Source organism: Nyctereutes procyonoides, unplaced genomic scaffold (assembly GCF_905146905.1).
Source record: "Nyctereutes procyonoides isolate TBG_1078 unplaced genomic scaffold, NYPRO_anot_genome, whole genome shotgun sequence".
In the NCBI taxonomy this organism is placed as follows: Eukaryota; Metazoa; Chordata; class Mammalia; order Carnivora; family Canidae; genus Nyctereutes; species Nyctereutes procyonoides.
This window is the reverse complement of record NW_026575128.1, coordinates 13,473,970-13,491,980: the sequence shown is the minus strand read 5'-3', so window position 1 is coordinate 13,491,980 and position 18,011 is coordinate 13,473,970. Positions and strand designations below refer to the sequence as shown.

General features: G+C 57.9%; 2 protein-coding genes across 3 annotated transcripts; one reads left to right on the top strand and one right to left on the bottom strand.

Annotated features, from left to right (window-relative positions):
* Positions 1–618: 618 nt before the first annotated feature.
* On the bottom strand, positions 619–14,691 carry TAL1 (TAL bHLH transcription factor 1, erythroid differentiation factor). 2 transcript variants are annotated; one of them, XM_055342140.1, is made up of 5 exons: positions 14,608–14,691; positions 12,894–13,051; positions 9,174–9,608; positions 7,943–8,037; positions 619–4,105 (listed from the first exon to the last, which is right to left on the bottom strand). In XM_055342140.1, exons 3-5 carry the CDS (start codon positions 9,605–9,607, stop codon positions 3,651–3,653), a joined length of 984 nt encoding a protein of 327 aa, XP_055198115.1. In that variant the 5' UTR covers position 9,608; positions 12,894–13,051; positions 14,608–14,691; the 3' UTR covers positions 619–3,650. The 2 variants fall into 2 exon arrangements, with proteins under 2 accessions (XP_055198115.1, XP_055198116.1); XM_055342141.1 differs by lacking the exon at positions 14,608–14,691 and having other exon boundaries at positions 12,894–13,182.
* A 252-nt stretch (positions 14,692–14,943) lies between these two features.
* Positions 14,944–16,536, top strand: LOC129520500 (sterile alpha motif domain-containing protein 1-like). The gene is made up of 2 exons (XM_055341507.1): positions 14,944–15,384; positions 16,424–16,536. Exons 1-2 carry the CDS (start codon positions 15,041–15,043, stop codon positions 16,458–16,460), a joined length of 381 nt encoding a protein of 126 aa, XP_055197482.1. The 5' UTR covers positions 14,944–15,040; the 3' UTR covers positions 16,461–16,536.
* Positions 16,537–18,011: the final 1,475 nt, after the last annotated feature.

Below are 18,011 nucleotides of genomic sequence, written 5' to 3'. Positions count from 1 at the left end.
CTACTGAGGTCCCTGGAGTTCCAACAGTGCATATGCAGAGCACCAACCACCCCACAACCCCCCGCCCGCTGCCGCCATCCCAGAACCCAGAGCCCTTGGCTGTACTGGCATTCCCATTCCTAAGCCTCCATTCACTGACCACTACCCCCAAAGCCTCAGCCTGTCCCAGAGCCCTGTGTGAGACCTGCACTGCCCCCCCCACCCCTGAAGAGCAACACACGTAAGAGTGCAGCCTCCCTTTGAGTCACTGGGGCACCTGGGATCCTCCTCTGCTGGCAGTAACTTGATCTGTCCTGAACCTATGATAAAAGCAACCACCCCGGCCCGCCGTGGGAGCTGAACCCGACACAGAGGGGACCGTCTGTGGGATGGCCCTGAGCCCAAAGTGTGGGTGCAAAATGCTCAGAAGAGTCCCCTTCTGTGAGGCCAGGCAGAGGGAAAAGAATGGAACCCTGAGGGGGGGGGGGCTCAAGGTATGGGCCAGGATCCCACCCTGAGAGGACAGCTGAGTCCTGGAAACCCCTCCATTTCAGGAGAGAGAGACTCTTGCCAGGCCCTTCCTTTCACAATCCCAACTCCCAGGCGTGGCCATGCAAGATGCAAGGACAGAGTCCAGGCCCCTCTGTAAAACTTTTATTTAGAAATCTTCCCAATATATCCTTATATATATACACACACATCATCACCACAAGGGTTGTGTCGCTAAAGAGTCACGCCCACAGTGTTGGCCTCCGGGCTGTACAAAGGTCGAGGTACCTGGAGCGCTTACTCCTCTTCTGCAGAAAAATGCAGAGACCAATGCAACGCATCACGTACAGTACAACAATGAAGGAAAGTGCTGGGCCCGCCCATAGGAACAATGCGCTATGTACACGGGCATGGGCGAGCCTTCGGCGGGGGGCCACGTACCATCGAAATCACAAGTACGACCAGACCACCCCCAAAGGCCGAGATAGTTGTCGGCTGACTACAGATGCTGGGCCCTTTGTTCTGTTCTCAGAAAAGGATAAAGGTTGTACCATCTTGTCGTTTGCCACCACCGATAAAAGCATATGAATTTTCCCGAAAAGATGGGAATCCCTCCAGTCCTCACAATCATCTCTGTTCTCCTCGCTTTTTTCCCCCTTTACATCCTTTCCTCTAGCACAGATATTATTCTCGGAATGTTGTCATTTCTTCGTAGGTGATGAGGCGGAGGAAGAAGAAGGGTGTGCTGGAAGGGGTGGGGAGGTGGGTGCAAATGAAAGTTCAAATTTTGGATCTTCTGTAGGTCTTACAAAGACATGAGGCTTTGCCCATCCCGACCCGGGCCCATTTGGGGAAGCTGTAATGTCTTACACATTTTGCCCATATCTTTTTCCATTCTCATTCCTGTGCCTTCCCTTGGAAGGAGACACAAATGAGGTCAATCTGGAGAAATGAGGACAATCAGGAAAACTCAAGCAAAAGAGGTTTGGAACCTAAATTACCCAAGTGCTGCACAGTCAGGCAGACTGGCCCACTGCCCAGGCCCTGGACTCAGGATGGGAAGCCCCACTGCAGGAATGATCCTGAGGGCAAGAGTTCTTTCTGATCTCAAAATGCTTCTGCTTTCATGATTCCACTTGGTCTATACCACTGCCCTAGGAGACAGGCCAAGCCAGGGTATTTCTGAAAAACTGACATTGAGAAGGTAACTTATCCATGTGATTCTGCATGTCTGAGAGAAGAGGAAGCCAGAAGCTTGAGTTCCCGGTAGAATGTGTGATCCATCTCCCAGCACCTCTCCATCCATCCATACTGTGGCCACTTTTCACTCCCAAGTCAAATTAATCCACCAGGAAGCAAACGCAGCCTTAGGACCCGGGACAGGTGCTCCATCTTTAGACAAATGGGCTTCCTCACAGGAGCTTCCAAAGTATTGCAAAGAAACCAGTCCTAATTTCATCAAGATATGATGTTGGGGGTCTGAAATGGACTGGGGGTCTGAGTGCTCCAAAGATTACCATGTTGCTCCCCTACTCATAAACTGGACCCCACAACTTAAGAGGGCGGGGAGGGAGCCGGCCTCATGCCCTGTCTGCATAGAGACTGTTTTCCCTCTAGCCTCAAAGACGAAGCCTCGTGAGAGATGGCTGTGGTGACTTGAGGGTACAATGACGGGTATACAGGACTTGTGTGGAGTCTGTCTCATGGGCTTGGAACACACGTCACAGGCAGGCCTGGCCTTAAGGAAACCATGTCCCACCATCTGGATTGACACAAGAGATCAACAAGGGGCAGTGGTCCACTCTACAAAAAAATTCTTCACTTTACAAAAGGACTTGCGGTAGTATTTCTTTAAAAGATGAAGGATAAGGGTTTGATTTACAAAAATTTCATGTACAACTTTTGGAGGGGGGCACTCCTATTGCAGTAAGCCAGCCTCCCATACACACCCTAGATGGCTGAAAGCTGTATAATTGAGGGGTGTCGAAGATTCTGCTAAGTGAGTGTGCATTTGTCTAGGTCTCAGCCAGGGCCTGGTCTCTGACGGGTTTTCCCATGCCCTAGAAGTGGGGCTGGAGTCTGGGTCATATCAAGACCTAAAGATCCCACCAGTAACCGAAGTCAAGCAAAAACCCCAAATGCCAGGATTTCGTAGGACAGGGTTTGCTCAAGGCTGGGATCAGACCAGACCCTCACCAAACAGACCCCGTGGAGCAGGAGAGGAGGACGTGCAGACGGGGCTGCACATCCACTCCCGGCGCCAGCACACGCCCAGCAGCACACTGGCATTTGCTCACCGCGTGAACAGTGATGGGGAGCTGAGAATACAGGCAGGAAGGTCTGAGACACCGCAGGATTTGAACCCACAGCCCCAAACAGCTCTTGCTCAATTTCACTCTCATCATTTTCCCTCTCTCTGTCTTCACATGATGATGCCTGACAGGGCAGGCTCCCGGCTACACTCAGTCCCCACAAGGATTGGGAAGGCAAGTCTCAGTGGGGAGAAAGCAGAGCTTTGATCCCCGGGGTGAGTAGTAAGGGCTACTGGGTTTCTGACCCTCTGGCCCAGCTAGTCGAGAGCAGGCTGTCCACTGGCCATCTTCTTCCACCAAGCCCTGTAGAAGGCACCTCGAGGCTTGTGACTCTGCAGCAGCTGGCAAGCTAGGTGACCCAACATGGGCCTGGGCGAAGATGGGGCTCACCCAGAACTGGGCGGCTACTGGGTACCTACATATTTGGACAGAGTGGCCACACTAGCCACACCAGCCAGCTTGGGAGGGGCTGAAGGCAAGGCAGAGGCTGCTGGATGCCCCTAGTGAGAGCTGACAACCCCAGGTCTCAGCAAAGACAGGGCCCCCAAGCTCCAGGCTGAAAGCCCCGCCAGTCGAGCTCCTTACTTACTTGAGAAGTCTTAGGGTTTGGGGGGAAGGGGAAGACCGTGCCGTCTTCATAAAAAGTACCTACCACTTTGCTCCATTTTTCTGTTTTCCCACTAAGGCAGGAAACAGGAAAGCCACCCCAGGGCCAGTTAGGGTTTCGCAAAGTTCAGACATCAAGGAAAGCTCATCAAGTCCACCGCTGGGCTTCAGAGCTGCCCCATCCTCACCCGACCTGCCCCGAAGCCCACAGTCCCAGCGGCCTGAGGGTGCCCTCCTGGCTGGTCCTGAGTGGCCCCGGCCCCATCACCGAGGACCTGCTCCATCAGCGGCTGGCAGCATGGCAGGGTGCAGGCTGCGCGCCGTGTGCTTGGGCACCGGCTCTTCTGTGTAGCTGTCCGGGCTGGCCGCCCCGTCCAGCGAGCTGCCACAGCTGGAGTTGGGGGACAGCACGTCCTGCAGGAGGTCGTCAGGCGGCGCACCGCCCCCTCCCCCACCACCCCCTCCGCCAGCCCCCACCACGGGGTCCTTGCCAGGCTTGGCCCGCTGGGTACCCTCCTCCTCCTGGTCATTGAGCAGCTTGGCCAGGAAGTTGATGTACTTCATGGCCAAGCGGAGGATCTCATTCTTGCTGAGCTTCTTGTCCGGGGGATGCGTGGGGATCAGCTTGCGAAGCTCGGCAAAGGCCCCGTTCACGTTCTGCTGCCGCCACCTTTCTCGGCTGTTGGTGAAAATGCGCCGCACTACTTTGGTGTGGGGACCTGGTGGTAGGAGGACGGGAGTTCAGAAAAATGAGATGGAGGTCCCCCAAGGCACCTTCTCCCATGGGGAAGAAGAGAAACCACCCATAGGGAGGCTTGGGAAACCTAGAAGGCCTTCTTGCCTTTTACTTAGACAACTCCTACTCAGCCTTTGAACCCCCGTTCCTCTGAGGATTCCCCTCGACCCTACCGGACCAACCTCACCAACTACCAGGCCCTCCAACCCCTGGATCTCCAATCACCTTTTTTCAAAAAAAAGATTTATCTATTTAAGAGAGAGACAGAGTGTGTGCGGGGACGGGGGAGGAGAGCATGCGCAGAGGGCGAAGGAGAGAGTGTCTTTCTTTCAGACTCCGTGCTGAGCGTGGAGCCCAACGCTGGGCTCCGTCTCACCACCGTGAGATCACGACCGGAGCTGAAACCAACAGTCGGACGCTTAACCGACTGAGCCACCCAGGGGCCCCTCCATCACTTTTGATCATTACTGTATGTGTCTAATGCTCGTCTCCCTCGTGGGGCTGTGAGACATTTGAAGACGGGGACCATAGGTCATTCGTTCATTCATTCACTTGTGCCAAAAGCCATACAGCACTAGTGAGAAAGACAAACTCTGGAGCCAGACTTTCTGGATTGAATTCCTGAGTATAACTCACTAGATAGTGACTTCCGGCACATTACTTAAACTCTCTGTGCTTCAGCTTCGTCATGTAAATTGGAGATAATACTAGTAACTAAAATACAAGACTGTCACATGGATCTAATGACTAACCCAGGTAAAGTCCTTAAGCCAATACCTGCCTGAGATTAAACATCCAATACACGTCAGCTATTATCATGCATCCATCAGTTATTTACTAATCACCAGGCACTGTGCCAGGCACTAAAGACAGGGCCCCTGCCCTCACAGAGCATACATTTTAATGGTGATGACGGGTGAACAAGTAGCAAACAAATGAAAATGAACAGGAGGCTGAATGTAATAACAGATGGGGGAGAAGCCACCACATTTAGCTCAGGTGGCTGGGGATGGCACACTGGAGAAGGTGATAGCTATAAGGTAAAACCTTAAGGCTGGTGAACAGCCAGCCAGGAAGGGAAGAGGGAACAGTATGTGCAAAGGCCCTGAGCTGGAAAATGGCTGAAGCCAACCTACTAATTAGCATGGGTGTGATCAGAGTAGGCTGGCTCCAGACTCCACAGGTCTCTGCAGTAAGAGTGGGGACTGTATTCTAAGGGTGATGGAAAACACAGAAGAGGCTGATCATGCTGGCAGGTGGGGGGAACGGAATACAGAGCAGCGGCGAGAGAGAAAAGGACCTACCCTGTGGCTCTCTCCCCAGGAGAGAAGAGGAGACAGGGGCCATGCAGAGGCACAGCCGGAGGCTCTAAGCAGGTGTCTGAGGGCTGCCTCGGGCTCTCCATGTCTACGTGCAATCTCCAGACTTGGCCAATATTTAGACTGTATTCATATGCTAAGACTTGTGGGGCAGCGGCAGACATCAGCATGCACAAACTGAGCACCTATGGTGTTCAAAGCCCCGCACAATGTCCAAGCCTGACCTGGGATTCCCAAAGCCATAGAAAACAGAAGAGGGCCCTGCTAGTGCTCCCAAGTTCCTGGGCTGAGGTGGCTGCTCCCCTCCCCACACCTCAGTGGGGGCTGGGCTCCCAAAAGCCACCAGGAAGCTCTGTGTCCTGAAGGAACTCCCAGTCCTGGGATATTTGTTTTCCCTCTTCGATAACCCCAACCCCGATAACCAGACCTCAGAAAGGAGAAACTAGGGCAGGGGAGAAGAGGTGAGGAGGGCTCGGGGCTGCACCTCGGACCGCCCCCCCCCCCCCCCGCTAAGGAGACTGAGGCCAGGATGGCTCATCTGTGCCAGCGCTTCTTGCTTGATCCTCTTTCTCTCTCTTACTTGCACCTGCACACAGATACACGCATGCACACACACATACACACACACCTGAGATTCCTGAGAGGATCACTCACCCCTGGCCCCCCGTGCCTCTGAAAGCTGGCTCTCCAAGCCCCTATAGGGCCCAGCCCAGCTGACTCTTTGCCGAAGACCAGACCCAGGCTGGGAAAAACACAGCACACCCGCTGGCGGTCCTATCCTGGGCTGCTGCAGAGGAAATAACTCGATGTTCTCTGGCCTCCACACCAGACAGAGGGGCGTCCCTCAGCTGTGACATAAGGAGAACTGTCCCTGCCCAGGAGGACGCTGAGGGAGCTCCTGGGTGGGGAGGGGGCCTTACAACTGCTGTCCCAGTTACAGTTAGCAGAACCTATCCCCAGCCAAGCCCTAAAAACACTTTATCCCATTGGACTCTTAGCAACCTGTGAGGTTCCCCCCTTTACAAATGAGGAAAATAAGAACCAGAAAAGTTCAGCAGCAGGAATCCACACCAAGTTCCACTTCTTCGGACTCTTTGGTGAAATCTCTGGTTTCAAACCTCCATGGACATACGTACTCTGCATACCACACAACACATACCCTCCTCTTTACCTCCGTTTTTGTCTGTTCCTCTCTGGCACCTTCCCAGAGAACCATCCGCCTCTCTGCACCTTCCTCTTCCCTAGTCTGTCCATCCCTCTGCGGCCCTGCCTCTCTGCACCTACTCAGTGTCCAGACAGTACAGGTGACATTTATGAGTAATGGCTTCCCTATACTTCTGCACTCCCCCACCCAAACCCTCACCCCCCTGGCCCCTTCTCCTGCTTCCTCTCCTCTGTGCCTGATTCTCATTGCTTCTGCCTTCTGTGCAAAAGGCCTCTGCCCTGGAGAACTTTGGAGCAGGATCAGCCCCAAAGTTCCAGCAGTACTGACACCTCATCACCCTTCCCTCTTGGACCGACAGCTCATGCCCCAGGCTGCTTAGGGCTTATGAGATCTGTTCCTTGTCCAGACTCCAAGCCCCCTCCCCTCCAGAACACTACAGAGGACTCCTCTCCAGAAGCTCCAGCTCAGTACACGTCCCTCCTACTGACCCCTTGATTAAATCCCAATCTGGCCTCAAGGCCTCAGGTGGCCTTCCTACAGGAGCCCCAGGCCCCACACTGGCAGCTCCAGGGTTGGGCTCCTGGTCCCCGGCTCTGAAGAGCCTGCTCTCCTGCCCCCTGGTGTTGGGTCCCATCTCCTACATCAGGTCAACCCTGGGAAAAGGGACAGGATACTCCTAATTTCCCATCCATCCAACTCCTTCCCCAAGTTTAGCGCCCAAGACTACTCAGGTAGTTCACAGGAGTATTGGCGAGGGCCTTCTGGGGAACGCAGGGGAGGATGGCAGGGTAGGATCTATGATGTCAGGAAGGGAATGCCAGGTCTCAGCCCTGGGTATGGAACAGGGGCCAAGAGGGTCCCACAAAAAAGGGACCTGGGACACGGACCTTGACAGTGCAATTCCAGGCAGGGAGCAGACTCCAAAAAAGGCCTTGGGAGGAGGTACAAGAAATCCCTGAGGCTCGGTGCTCAGAGGCAGGGAGCACCATGTGTGCTGCCCTCCCCTGGGATTCTTGCCCAGTGTAGGAATGGGGACTAGAGCGCAGACGGACGCCAGCTGACCCTAGAGGTTTGCGCTAAATGCCACCCTGTGTCCTCACTGCCATGTTCCCTCTTCCCAGGACGGTGAGGATGGCCCCCAGCCCCACCCATGACTTGGCCTGGTCCTGGGGCAGTTGCAGGGCAAGGACTCCAGCAGACTCGGATTCCCCAGTAGCCCCACCCCCAACTATGTGAGCCGCCTAGGGAGTTGTCCCTGAAGATACGGGTCGGCCCCTGCTGGGGCTCTTGGACCAGCAGGAGGGGTGAGCACAAAGGAAGAGGCAGGGAGACTCACCGTCTGTAATCTCCATCTCATAAGGGGAGGGCCTCCTCTTCACTCGATTGCTGGTGGCAAACATAGGGAAGGCATCTGGCTCCCCAAAGAACCCACTGTGGAAGGGAGTAAGCAGAGCACAAGCTCACACGCAGGTGGAGGGCGGCGGGCTCCTCAGCGATCCCACGTGCTCTGGGTGCCCGCCCCACCCCGGGGGGAACACAAGGGCCACCCTGCTCCCTTCACACCTGAGTCCGGGATAGAAGGAGCATCCCACACAGACAGCCACACACAGTCACAGAATGCTCCCACTCTCTCCCCTTGGGTACGCAAGTGAAGGGAGAAGGGGCCCCATGCCCACACACCGCTCCCCACCCTTCACAATCAGAAGTGAACACACAGAGCAAACCCAAAAATGAATACACATGCTCCCCAGGCAGACGTACTCCCCTTCCCAGACACAAGCACACAATCCACAGGCACCTCCCCTCCCGCACAGGTACTCACACAGGCAGCTGTGGCCTTCACACCTAACGATGTGCAGCCCTAGCACTTCACAGGACACATTGCCCCCCCCCCAGATCACCCCACCTGCACCCCGCCCCATGGGGCCCGTGGACAGACAACAGAGAGTAAACCTGGCCTCACCACTGCTCACATGCCCCTCACTGCCCTACCTGGGCTCTCCATAGCTTCTTCCTCCTCGGGGTCTCCCACTAGCTGCCCCCATTGTCAACCCTTGCCTCACCTTCCGGTCTCCACCCCAAATCTACCCCTATCTCCCCACCATCTCAGTGGCCCCAGCAGGGAAATGGACACCTAAACTGGGAGGGGAGTGCAGGCCCCAGCCCGGAGACCACGGCCCGGGCCGAGGGCAGAGGGGCCCCAGAGGGGAGGAGGGATCCCCGCCCCACCCGGGCCAGCAGTTCGGGGAGGGAGCCGTCTGCAACCACCCTCAGATCCCTTCCTCTCACCTGTCCGCTGAGGGCTGCAGCTTCCAGAAGGATTTCAGAGCAGCGAGCGCATTCAGACACATTCTCACCTGGGCTCCCACTCAGGCGACTCCCTTGGGTGCACACCCCACCCCAGCGCACACACACCCCAACACGCAGCCCGGCCCGCGCTCCCCAGGGCGGACCCTCGGGGTTACGCACACTGGCTCGCGCGCCCGCCCCACGGAGCCCCCGCGCACACGCACACCCGCCCCGGGGCTCGCAACGCCCCCCCCCCCCGGTCGTCCCCCGGGCCTGACCTGCCGAGCGAGGCCAGCGGCTGGCCGAGGCTGTAGAGCAGCGCGCGGCCGGGGGCGGCGGGGGCCGCGAGCGCGGGCGGGCTCAGCTGCACCATGCGGCCGTCGCCGGGCAGCTCCGCGGGGGCCGAGGCGGGCGCGGGCCCCGGGGGCCGGCACAGCTCGGTGGTGGGCACCCGATGGCGCGCTTCGGCCGCCGCCGCCTCGCGGCCCTTTCCGTCCCGCGCGGCGCCGCCCCCGCCGGCAGGGCCGCCCCCCGGGCCTCCGCGCGCGCCCAGCTCGATGACCGGGGGCTCCGCGGGGGCCGCGCGGCTCGTCTCCTTGGCGACGCCGTTGAGCAGGACCAGGTGCGGGGGGGCCATGCGGGCCTCGGCCGCGTCCCGTCCCTCCGGCGGGGGGTCACTGCGGGCCGCCTCGCCCGGCGGCCGCTCCGTCATCCTGCGGGCAGACAGACAGACAAGCGGACGCCCGCTCCGACAGCCGCCCGCCCAGAGCGGTGCGCCGGGGGCCCAGCGGGATTCGCGCCCCGAGACGTGGAAGAGGCGCGCTTGGCGCCACGTGGACAGGCGGCCCGGCTGGGACAGCGCAGGGGTGCCTGCGAGACCCAGGGCCTGGGGGCACGGAGAGCGATGGCAGAGACATTGGAAGAAGAGGAATAGAGCCAGCGAGAGAAAACAGAAGGGGAAAAAGGAGGAAGGAAATGTAGAAAGAGGCGAGAAAGAAATATCATCTCGTCCCCCTGCTCCCGCTGCAGGGGAAGAGGAGGGAACAAACCCCCTGACCCTGTTCTTCCCGCCCCCCTTTAGGTTTTGGCGGGGAAACTGTGGCCCAGAGGTGGGGTGTTTTCCAACCTCTCTGGCTTCTCAACAAGTAGGGAACTCGGGGAAGGGAGGCTAGGAGGCCTGGGGTCCCCTGTGCCCCAGAGGGCGGGGACTGCCGCTCTCCCTTCCCACACACACAGTCACCCCCCGCAGGGGCTGCCTGTCGGCACTGAGCAAATCCACGTGTATTCTGTGCAGCTGCTGGGAACCCCAGGGGCCATTTACACCCACCTAGACCAGAGATGAGACACCAGGAAGGGAGGATGATCCTAGCACTAAGTCCTCCCCAACCGCACATTGCACCCCCTTATGCTCAGCTGGACTTAGAAGTGAGATGGCGTCTGGAAGGGAGGCTTGGCTGAGTGGGTATGGAGCCCAGGCATTTGGAGGCCTCCTGAGGCCACCGGGGTCGAGGCTCCCACCCACCAGCGGGAAGAGGTATCATGAAGGCCCTTGAACTCTTCCATCCCCCTCTCCTGCCTGCATGGTCTTCTGAGAAATGGGAGCAATACTTCATTGATGCACCTAAAAGCACTGTGCAAATGCTCAAGTAAACATTATTATTGGCAAGAAGACTGAGCCAGCGAGGGGACTGCCTTGCCCAAGGTCACATGAACCTATCTGCCACGGAGCCACAGAGCGGGACCAGAACTGTGATCTCACTGTCTGCACTATTCTCCTGGTATACACTCTCCCATGGATATCCCTGGGGCTGGGGATACTCCTTCTCTCCACAACCATACACCAGGGTGACCCGTAGAGGCTCTAATCCCCACTAACGCTCATTGGGGGTGAGGTTGGGGGGGGGGCTTCCGTCATCCTGCTAAGATGTCAGTGGAGCCAGAGGCCCCAAAAGAACCAAAAAACCATGAGACTGGTCTGGAGCCTGGAGTTTGAGGGTGCTTGTGAGTTATTTTAATAAAACACACACACACACACACACACACACACACACACACACACGAAGCCTATTGAGTTGGCTATCAACTCGACAGGCTTCACCAGATGCTCAAAATAAGGCTTCTCCTCTCAGAATTAGATGATTGGGATATTTTGTAGCAGAAAATACACAAAAATCCAATTCAGCCCCAAGCAGAGTCCATCTAATTGCTCACGGGCAGCCATTCCGCCACTGCACAGTCCTGGACCCGGGCTGGCCTGGGAAATGTCCTCCCACCCCAGAAGAGAGATCTGACCCTCTGAAGCCTCTTTGGGGGCTCAGCAAAATTGCCACCAGACACACAAGGTGATGGAGAATGGCCATTTGGATTGCCCCGGGTCTGCCAGCAACGTGGGCTCACCAGGAAACGACCGAATTCCCCAAGACCTGGTGTACGTGAGCCGCCGAGGCAGTGGGTCTACAAGGCTTCATTGGAAGGGAGTTTACGATTATGGCGGAAACAATAGATCTGTATCCACGGAATGGGACTGCCAAGCCACCGGCCACTAGAAACGCAGCCGAGGTATACCAGGCCAATCCTCCCAGCTCCCCTGCAGCAGCGAACTGCACCAGTAACACACCATCCTGTGGCAAAATATACAAGCCCCTATGTGCTGGTTCCCTACCTTACTGTCCCCACACACGGTTGTGTGCCCAGTGACACGTGCTGCAGCCCCAGCTTCTAACCAAGAACAAACAAACGGTGCACACTGCGATCACCAGACTGAGTTCAAGCTCTCCTTATGACACATTTATACCCTCTGATTAATTCCAAGGCTTCATGGAGGCGTAGATCCCCGAGGGGCAAGAGGAGCACATATTCCAGATGTGTTGACCCTGGCCCCAAATGCCCTCCCCAGCCGCCTATAAATATCTATATCTCTGAGGCTCCCTGTGAGAAACCTTTGATTGGTCCCCAGGGTCTGTGGCCAACCTCTCCCCGCCCATCCCCGGACCTTAGGAAAACCCGGCAGGCTGTTCAGCAACCAGGATCACCCAGGCGAGGGGGCCGTGCTCCAGAAAAAGCCAACAGAGGACTCGTAAGCACCTTTGGTTGTAAGGGACTAAACCCCATCACCTGGCTTGGGCTAAGATTACTGGAAAGAAAGCCCGAGTGATTTTTGTTTGTTCATTTGTTTTTATTTGGGGAAGATGAAAGAGGGGGGAGAAGCTCTTGAACAGAATCACACTAGACTATTTGACCATTACAACTCCTCTTTGTGCGGCCCAGAATCAGCTCGCAGCCCCCAACACCGGATCCTCATCCCTGTTGCCAGATGGCCGCAACACTTCCGTTTGTGTCTGAGCAAGACAAGGATCCCAGGAGCTCCTAGGGGGCAGGCACAGGGTCCGGGGCAGCTCCCCATTCCCGGCAGGGAAAATCTCTCATAGGCAAAGAGCCTCCGCGGGTACCTAGGGTAAGAGCTAGCTAGCTCCCTATCCTTCATAATGCACCCACACCCGAACGCCCCCTGGGGGAGCCCCAAGCATGCACGAGAACCAAAATCACCCATGAAGAGAGCCACCCTCCCTGCCACTACGGGAGCGGAGGCTGTTGCAGCACAGCCCCACCCTAGGCCTGAGGCCCCGGCCAGGGCCCACCGGAGTTGGGACTGTGCTAGCCAGGATGGCCGGGCCTTCTTCCTGCCAGTGGCCCGGGCACACACAGCCTGCACCACCCGGATATAGCTGCCCCAAAGTTAGGAGGCTTGTGAAACACCCATGGAACCAGGACTGATGGGAGCAGCCTGGGGGACTAGGTCCAGCTACGTACGTGTTTTAACCCCAGATCGAAAAGGTAAAGGGCCCTGCTAGAAGCCACAGAGGCATGGATCCCAGATTCCCAGCTCTGGGTTCGTCCTCCCCTCACCCAATCCTCTGTCCTACGCCTCCTCCACCCCAGACCGGAACCCAAGGTCTTCCAGGACACTGTTTCCACCGATACTATTCCCCAAAACTCACCTGGGGCATATTTAGAGAGACCGGCCCCTCTGAATAGGATCACCACTCCGCCGGAGAGGGGCGGGAGACCAGGTCCAAGTTGTGGACGGGGGTCTCTGCTTTCCCCCTCTCTCTCGCTGACAGACCAGCAGCTAGGCCACGGTGTGGTCCTGGGCAGTCTGCCGCGCCCAAAGCCAGTTTCCAGGAAAGATGGGGGTGGAGAGAAAGAGGGAGGGCGAGAGGGAGGGAGAGAGAGAAATGGGGGTCAATGGCTGGGAATTACCTCCTGTCCTCACCAACCAGCCCAGGGAACTGCGGATGGCTTTCTGCCCCCACCCTGCAGGTGTTAGAGGCCTCCCCCCAAACCCCCTTAAAAAAGAACCCTACACCTGACCAATCAGAAATAACTATTTACTCCAACAACAACAACGAGCTCAGCACAGACTGCCCGAACAATTTCGGGCCCTCTGACGGGACGTCTGGTTCAGCGCTGCGGGCTGGGTTTGTTTTCTAAGCACTGACGTGTCTATGCGGTTGGCTTGGGAACCCGGGTTCGGGGACAGCCATGGCCACAAGGCCTAGCGTGAGCGGGTGGGGAAATGTGTGTTGGAAAAGGGGAATGTGGTTTCCAGACCCCGATCTGTGGGGAAGAACCTCCGAGGCCCCGTTCTCTCCTTGCCCACCTTTAGCCCAAAGCGAAACCAGAACCCAATTCCAAAGGGTACTTTCCCACAGGAATGGAGTCAACAGCAGGGATCGAAGAGAATGAGGGGGGATACGTGATCTATGTAGGTCCCCTCTTTGCTTCCTACTAATAAAAGAAAGCAAGCAAGCCCCTGCCTTCCTTTCCGCCATCCCCACACGATGATTTTCAATTTTTCAGTGTTCATTAGGGGAGAATCCTAATAATTCCTTGCAGCAATAAACAAGGCAAAGGGAGGGAGGGTAAAAATCCAATACTGCTTCCCAGTGTGTAGCGTAGTGAGATTTAGGTTGCTTCCTCCCCCCAAAAAAGGGGTTTTGTTTAATTTGTTTTGCCTAAATTGTCCAGTTTAGGATTTCACATCGAAATCCTAGGTTAATTCCAAAGGACTCCCTTTGGAAGCCCCGGCTTTGGTGGAAATATAGGAATAATTCTTCCCTGCGGTTTCAGTCCAATGCGGGAGATTTTCTTTCTCCTCGTCTAATCCAGATGGGGGGAGGGGTAGGAAGAAGGGCGAATCCACCCGTTCCCGCGTCTCAGGTCCCGGTTCATTTTTGCATTATGACAGGGTCTCCGTGCCCGTCCCTCTCTCCATTTTCTCTCCCTACCCCAAACCCAGCAACTTAAAAAAAAAAAAAAATAGAGCCTGGGTGGGGGGGGGCGCGCGCTGCTTTGTTATCGTTTCAACGAAGCTCAAAGGAACAAGCCGCTTCGCTTCTGAACGATAACTTTAATTAAATAGGATGATGGTGGTGCTGCTGGTGATGATGGCGATGGTGACATCAGTAGCCACAATAACTGGCAAAACAAAATCTCTTTTTCCCCCGCAGCGAGGGCAGCGCGGACCCCATCGCTGCACAAAGCCCGGCCCGGCCGCCGATGCGACGGACGCCCGTCCCCCCGCAATGTCGCTCTCCCGGGGAGGGGACGGGAAAGTGTTCTCTGGACACGGCCGCAGGGTCCCCACCCGAGGCGCGACTTCCTCCCCCGGCCTCTCCCCGCAGACCCCGCGCAGGTACCCGCGAAACTGACCAGAAACGGATGAAGCCCGGGAGCGGCCGAGGGCCGAGGCGCGGCCCGGCGAGCGCTGCTCCGCTCCCAGCCGGGAAGAGCCCGCCTCCCGCCGGCCGAGCCTCAGGCGCCGGGGCCCCGAGCGGCCTGCGGACAGGGCGGCCGCCGGGCGGGCTCCGACTGCCCATCCGAGCCAGCACCGGCTTCCGAATACATCATAATTTGGAATAAAATGTGAAATCCCTCTCCCCGCCCCTCGCCGCCTCCTCACCTCGCGGCCCCAGCTCCCGCTCGCCCCCCCTCCACCCCCCGGCGATGTGCAAATGCGCTTCCAGAGGACGCAGGCCGCGGGCGCTCGGCCCCGCGCGGGCAGGACCACCCGCGGCGCAGCCCCGCGCGCGGGGAGCGGGGAGCGGGGAGCGGGGCGCGGGGCGCTCACGGCCGGGCCCGCACGATGCCCTGCGCGACACGGCGGCGGCGGCCGCCCCCGGACTCGCGTCCTCCGCGGTCGGCATCCCGCGCGCCCGGCACGACAGCCAGGCCACCCAGACGCAGGCGCGAAGGCCGCACAACCCCACGCGCGGAGCCAGACCCCCGTCGAGGAGGCCAACAGGCCCAGGCGTGCGCGGCGCAGAGGGCGCGGACACCGTCCCACGCGGGCACACCCCGGCCTGGAGGGCCGCCTCGGGAGGGGTCGGGGCCGCCGGCTCGCACACGCACTCACAATCCCACCGCATGCACACAACCACCGGGAAGAAATGAAAACCAACCACCGCCTCGCGCATTTCTGTGTATTGCGTAAGGAAAAAGGGGAAGGAAGGAAGAGAGTCTCCGAGGCGGGAGGGGCGGCGGCGAGCGGAGGGCGTCCGCGCAAAGTGCCCCCCATCGAGGGGCCGGAGGGCGAAGGGGGGAAGGCCTCCCGGAGGGGGGCGCGCACCGCGGCTGCGGAGGCTGCGGAGCCCGCGGGCCTCCTTCCCCCGGCAAAGGGCCGGAATGCTCACGTTTCGCCGCCACGGGGGCCGCGCGTGGCGTCGCTGCGGCCGGGTCCTGGGCGCCGAGCCCCCGCCCTACCCCGCCCCCGCCCCCGCCCCGGGTCCGCGGGCGCCGCGCGCTAATCCCGCTCCCGTTCCCGGCCTCGTTAGCATGGGCCGAGGCGCGCCGGGGCCGCGTGCGCCGCCGAGATAAGGCGCAGCCGCGGGGCCGCTCGCCCCCGATAAGCGCCTCGGCCATTATGGGCCAAATGATTCATTTTAATTTGGCAATTTCACCGGAGGGAGCGGGGGGCTGGCTGCGCGGCGCCGGGAGCGGCTCCGGGGCGCGCAGCGGAGAGAGGGGGCGCGCGGGCTGGGGCGCGGCGAGGCCGGCCCCGTGGGACCCCGAGCCCCCCGGGAACCCGGGCACCCCGCGACCTCAGTCCCTCGTCCTCCCAGACACCTTCCTGCGGCGACGCTCATCCCAGAACTCCGTCCCTACCCCTCCCGGCATTCATTCTTTCTCCGGCGTCCTAGCCGCCCGCGCTCCGACGGGCAGAGCCTCGCCGCAGAGCTCCCCGGCAGCGCCCCTGCACCCCCGCCCTTCAGCCCGGCTCTCCTCCGCTCTGAAACGGGGCGCGCTGGCCTCCAGGGTCACGGGCGGAGCTCGCGTCCGGGCCTCGTGGAGGGACAACTGGTGTCAACGGAGCGGTTTAAGTGTCCCTTCTGCGGAGTTCCAGGCCGAGCCCGGAGCCGGGGAACGTCCCAACCCCCATTGTGTCCGAAACATTTTAATCCCGCTACAGAAACACCATTGGAAGCACTGTGCAAATACCGATTCCTTTCGTTCTCCTAACCAATCCTAGGAGGCTGGTGCTACTCCTACCCTCCACGGAGCGATGAGGAAACTGTGGCACAGAGACGCGGTGAAACTCTGCCTATGTGACGATCGAGTGAGCAGGGAGCCTGGGTCAGAAGCAAATTTTAGGGGACGCCTGGGTGGCTCAGTAGTTGAGCATCCGCCTTCAGCTCTGGGCATGATCCCCCAGGATCCAGAATTGAGTCCCCATCAGGCTCCCTGCAGGGAGCCTGCTTCTCCCTCTGCCTATGCCTCTGCCTCTTTGTGTGTGTGTGTCTCATAAATAAATAAAATCTTTAAAAATATAAAAAAATAAATAGATAAATAAATAAAGCAAGCAAATTTGGCATCAGAATCCTCTCTGGAGCCCAGTTGAAGAAGAAGGGCCACTAGAGCCCAGGGGAGGACAGATCTGGCCTCAACTCATTGCAGGGACCACGATCTTACTATGGGGTAGAAATCTGGGTTCAGTGAGGAGTGTGAGCAACTGGGGCTCAGCCTATGGAGGTGACCTGGTTTCATTCTCTTACTGTGGAGTGGAAACAGCACAGGCTCAAATCTTGCAAGTCACCTGGCCCTGAATCTCCATTTCCTTGTCTGTAAAATGGGGAGATAATACCTACCTTACATATTTGTTGTCAGGATTAAATAAAATGATCTTTGAACGCCGGTGGTGAGGGGCCAGCGTAGCATAGTCTGGTGAGTGAGGGACTCTTGATGTCAGCTCACGTTGTGATGTCAGGGTTGTGAGATCTGAGCCCCCATGTCAGGCTCTGTGCTCAGTGTGGAGTCTGTTTGAGAGTCCCTCTCCCTCTGCCCCTCTCGCTCCTGCTCTCTCTCTCTAAAATAAATATTTTTTTTAAGGCTGTAGTGAGAACAATAATCTCTGGAACCTCAGTCAGCCCAGAAGGACAACATCATATGCACGCACATGGGAATTCTGGTTATTGTTATAGAGGAGGAAATTAAGGCACAGAGAGATGTGACTTGGCCAAAGCTCACAGGGACCCCAGGAAAAACTGAGACCCAAACTAAAGTATCCAGTTCCCAGTCCACAAGTCTACCCACCATAGCAGGTGCTTGGTCCTTCCAGCAGCTCTGGTTTGGAGCCCAAGAACTAAGAAAAAGCCCCTATCTGTCCCAGTCAAGGACTGAGCCCAGAGTGGGTCACAGTCTAGGTACTGGCCCCTCCTTGCCATCAGGATGACTGTGTGTGAAGATACAGTTAATTCAGTGCGGGCTGTTTCTTCTGTTCCCTTCTGCTCTCTGGTAGAAGCCAGGGTGCCCTGTGGATACGGATAATCTACAGAATTTCGTGGGAGAAGGGCCATCCATGTTCTGCGGGGGGGAAAAAAAAAAGTTTAATTCTTGGACTTGCCACAAGGTGTCCCTTGGCCCAGCCACACCCGCCTTGAGCAGGGACCCCGAGGAGGGGCTTCTGGGGTCTGTTCAGCCCCATGGCTCCAGCCCTGCCTCACTCTCTATTATCAGATGGAACCCTCCCTTGTGCCCCAGCAGCCACAGCTCCTTCTCTGCCTTACTGGCCTCCTCTTCTCACATCATTTCTCCAGCCTTAACCTTTTGGCCACTTCCTC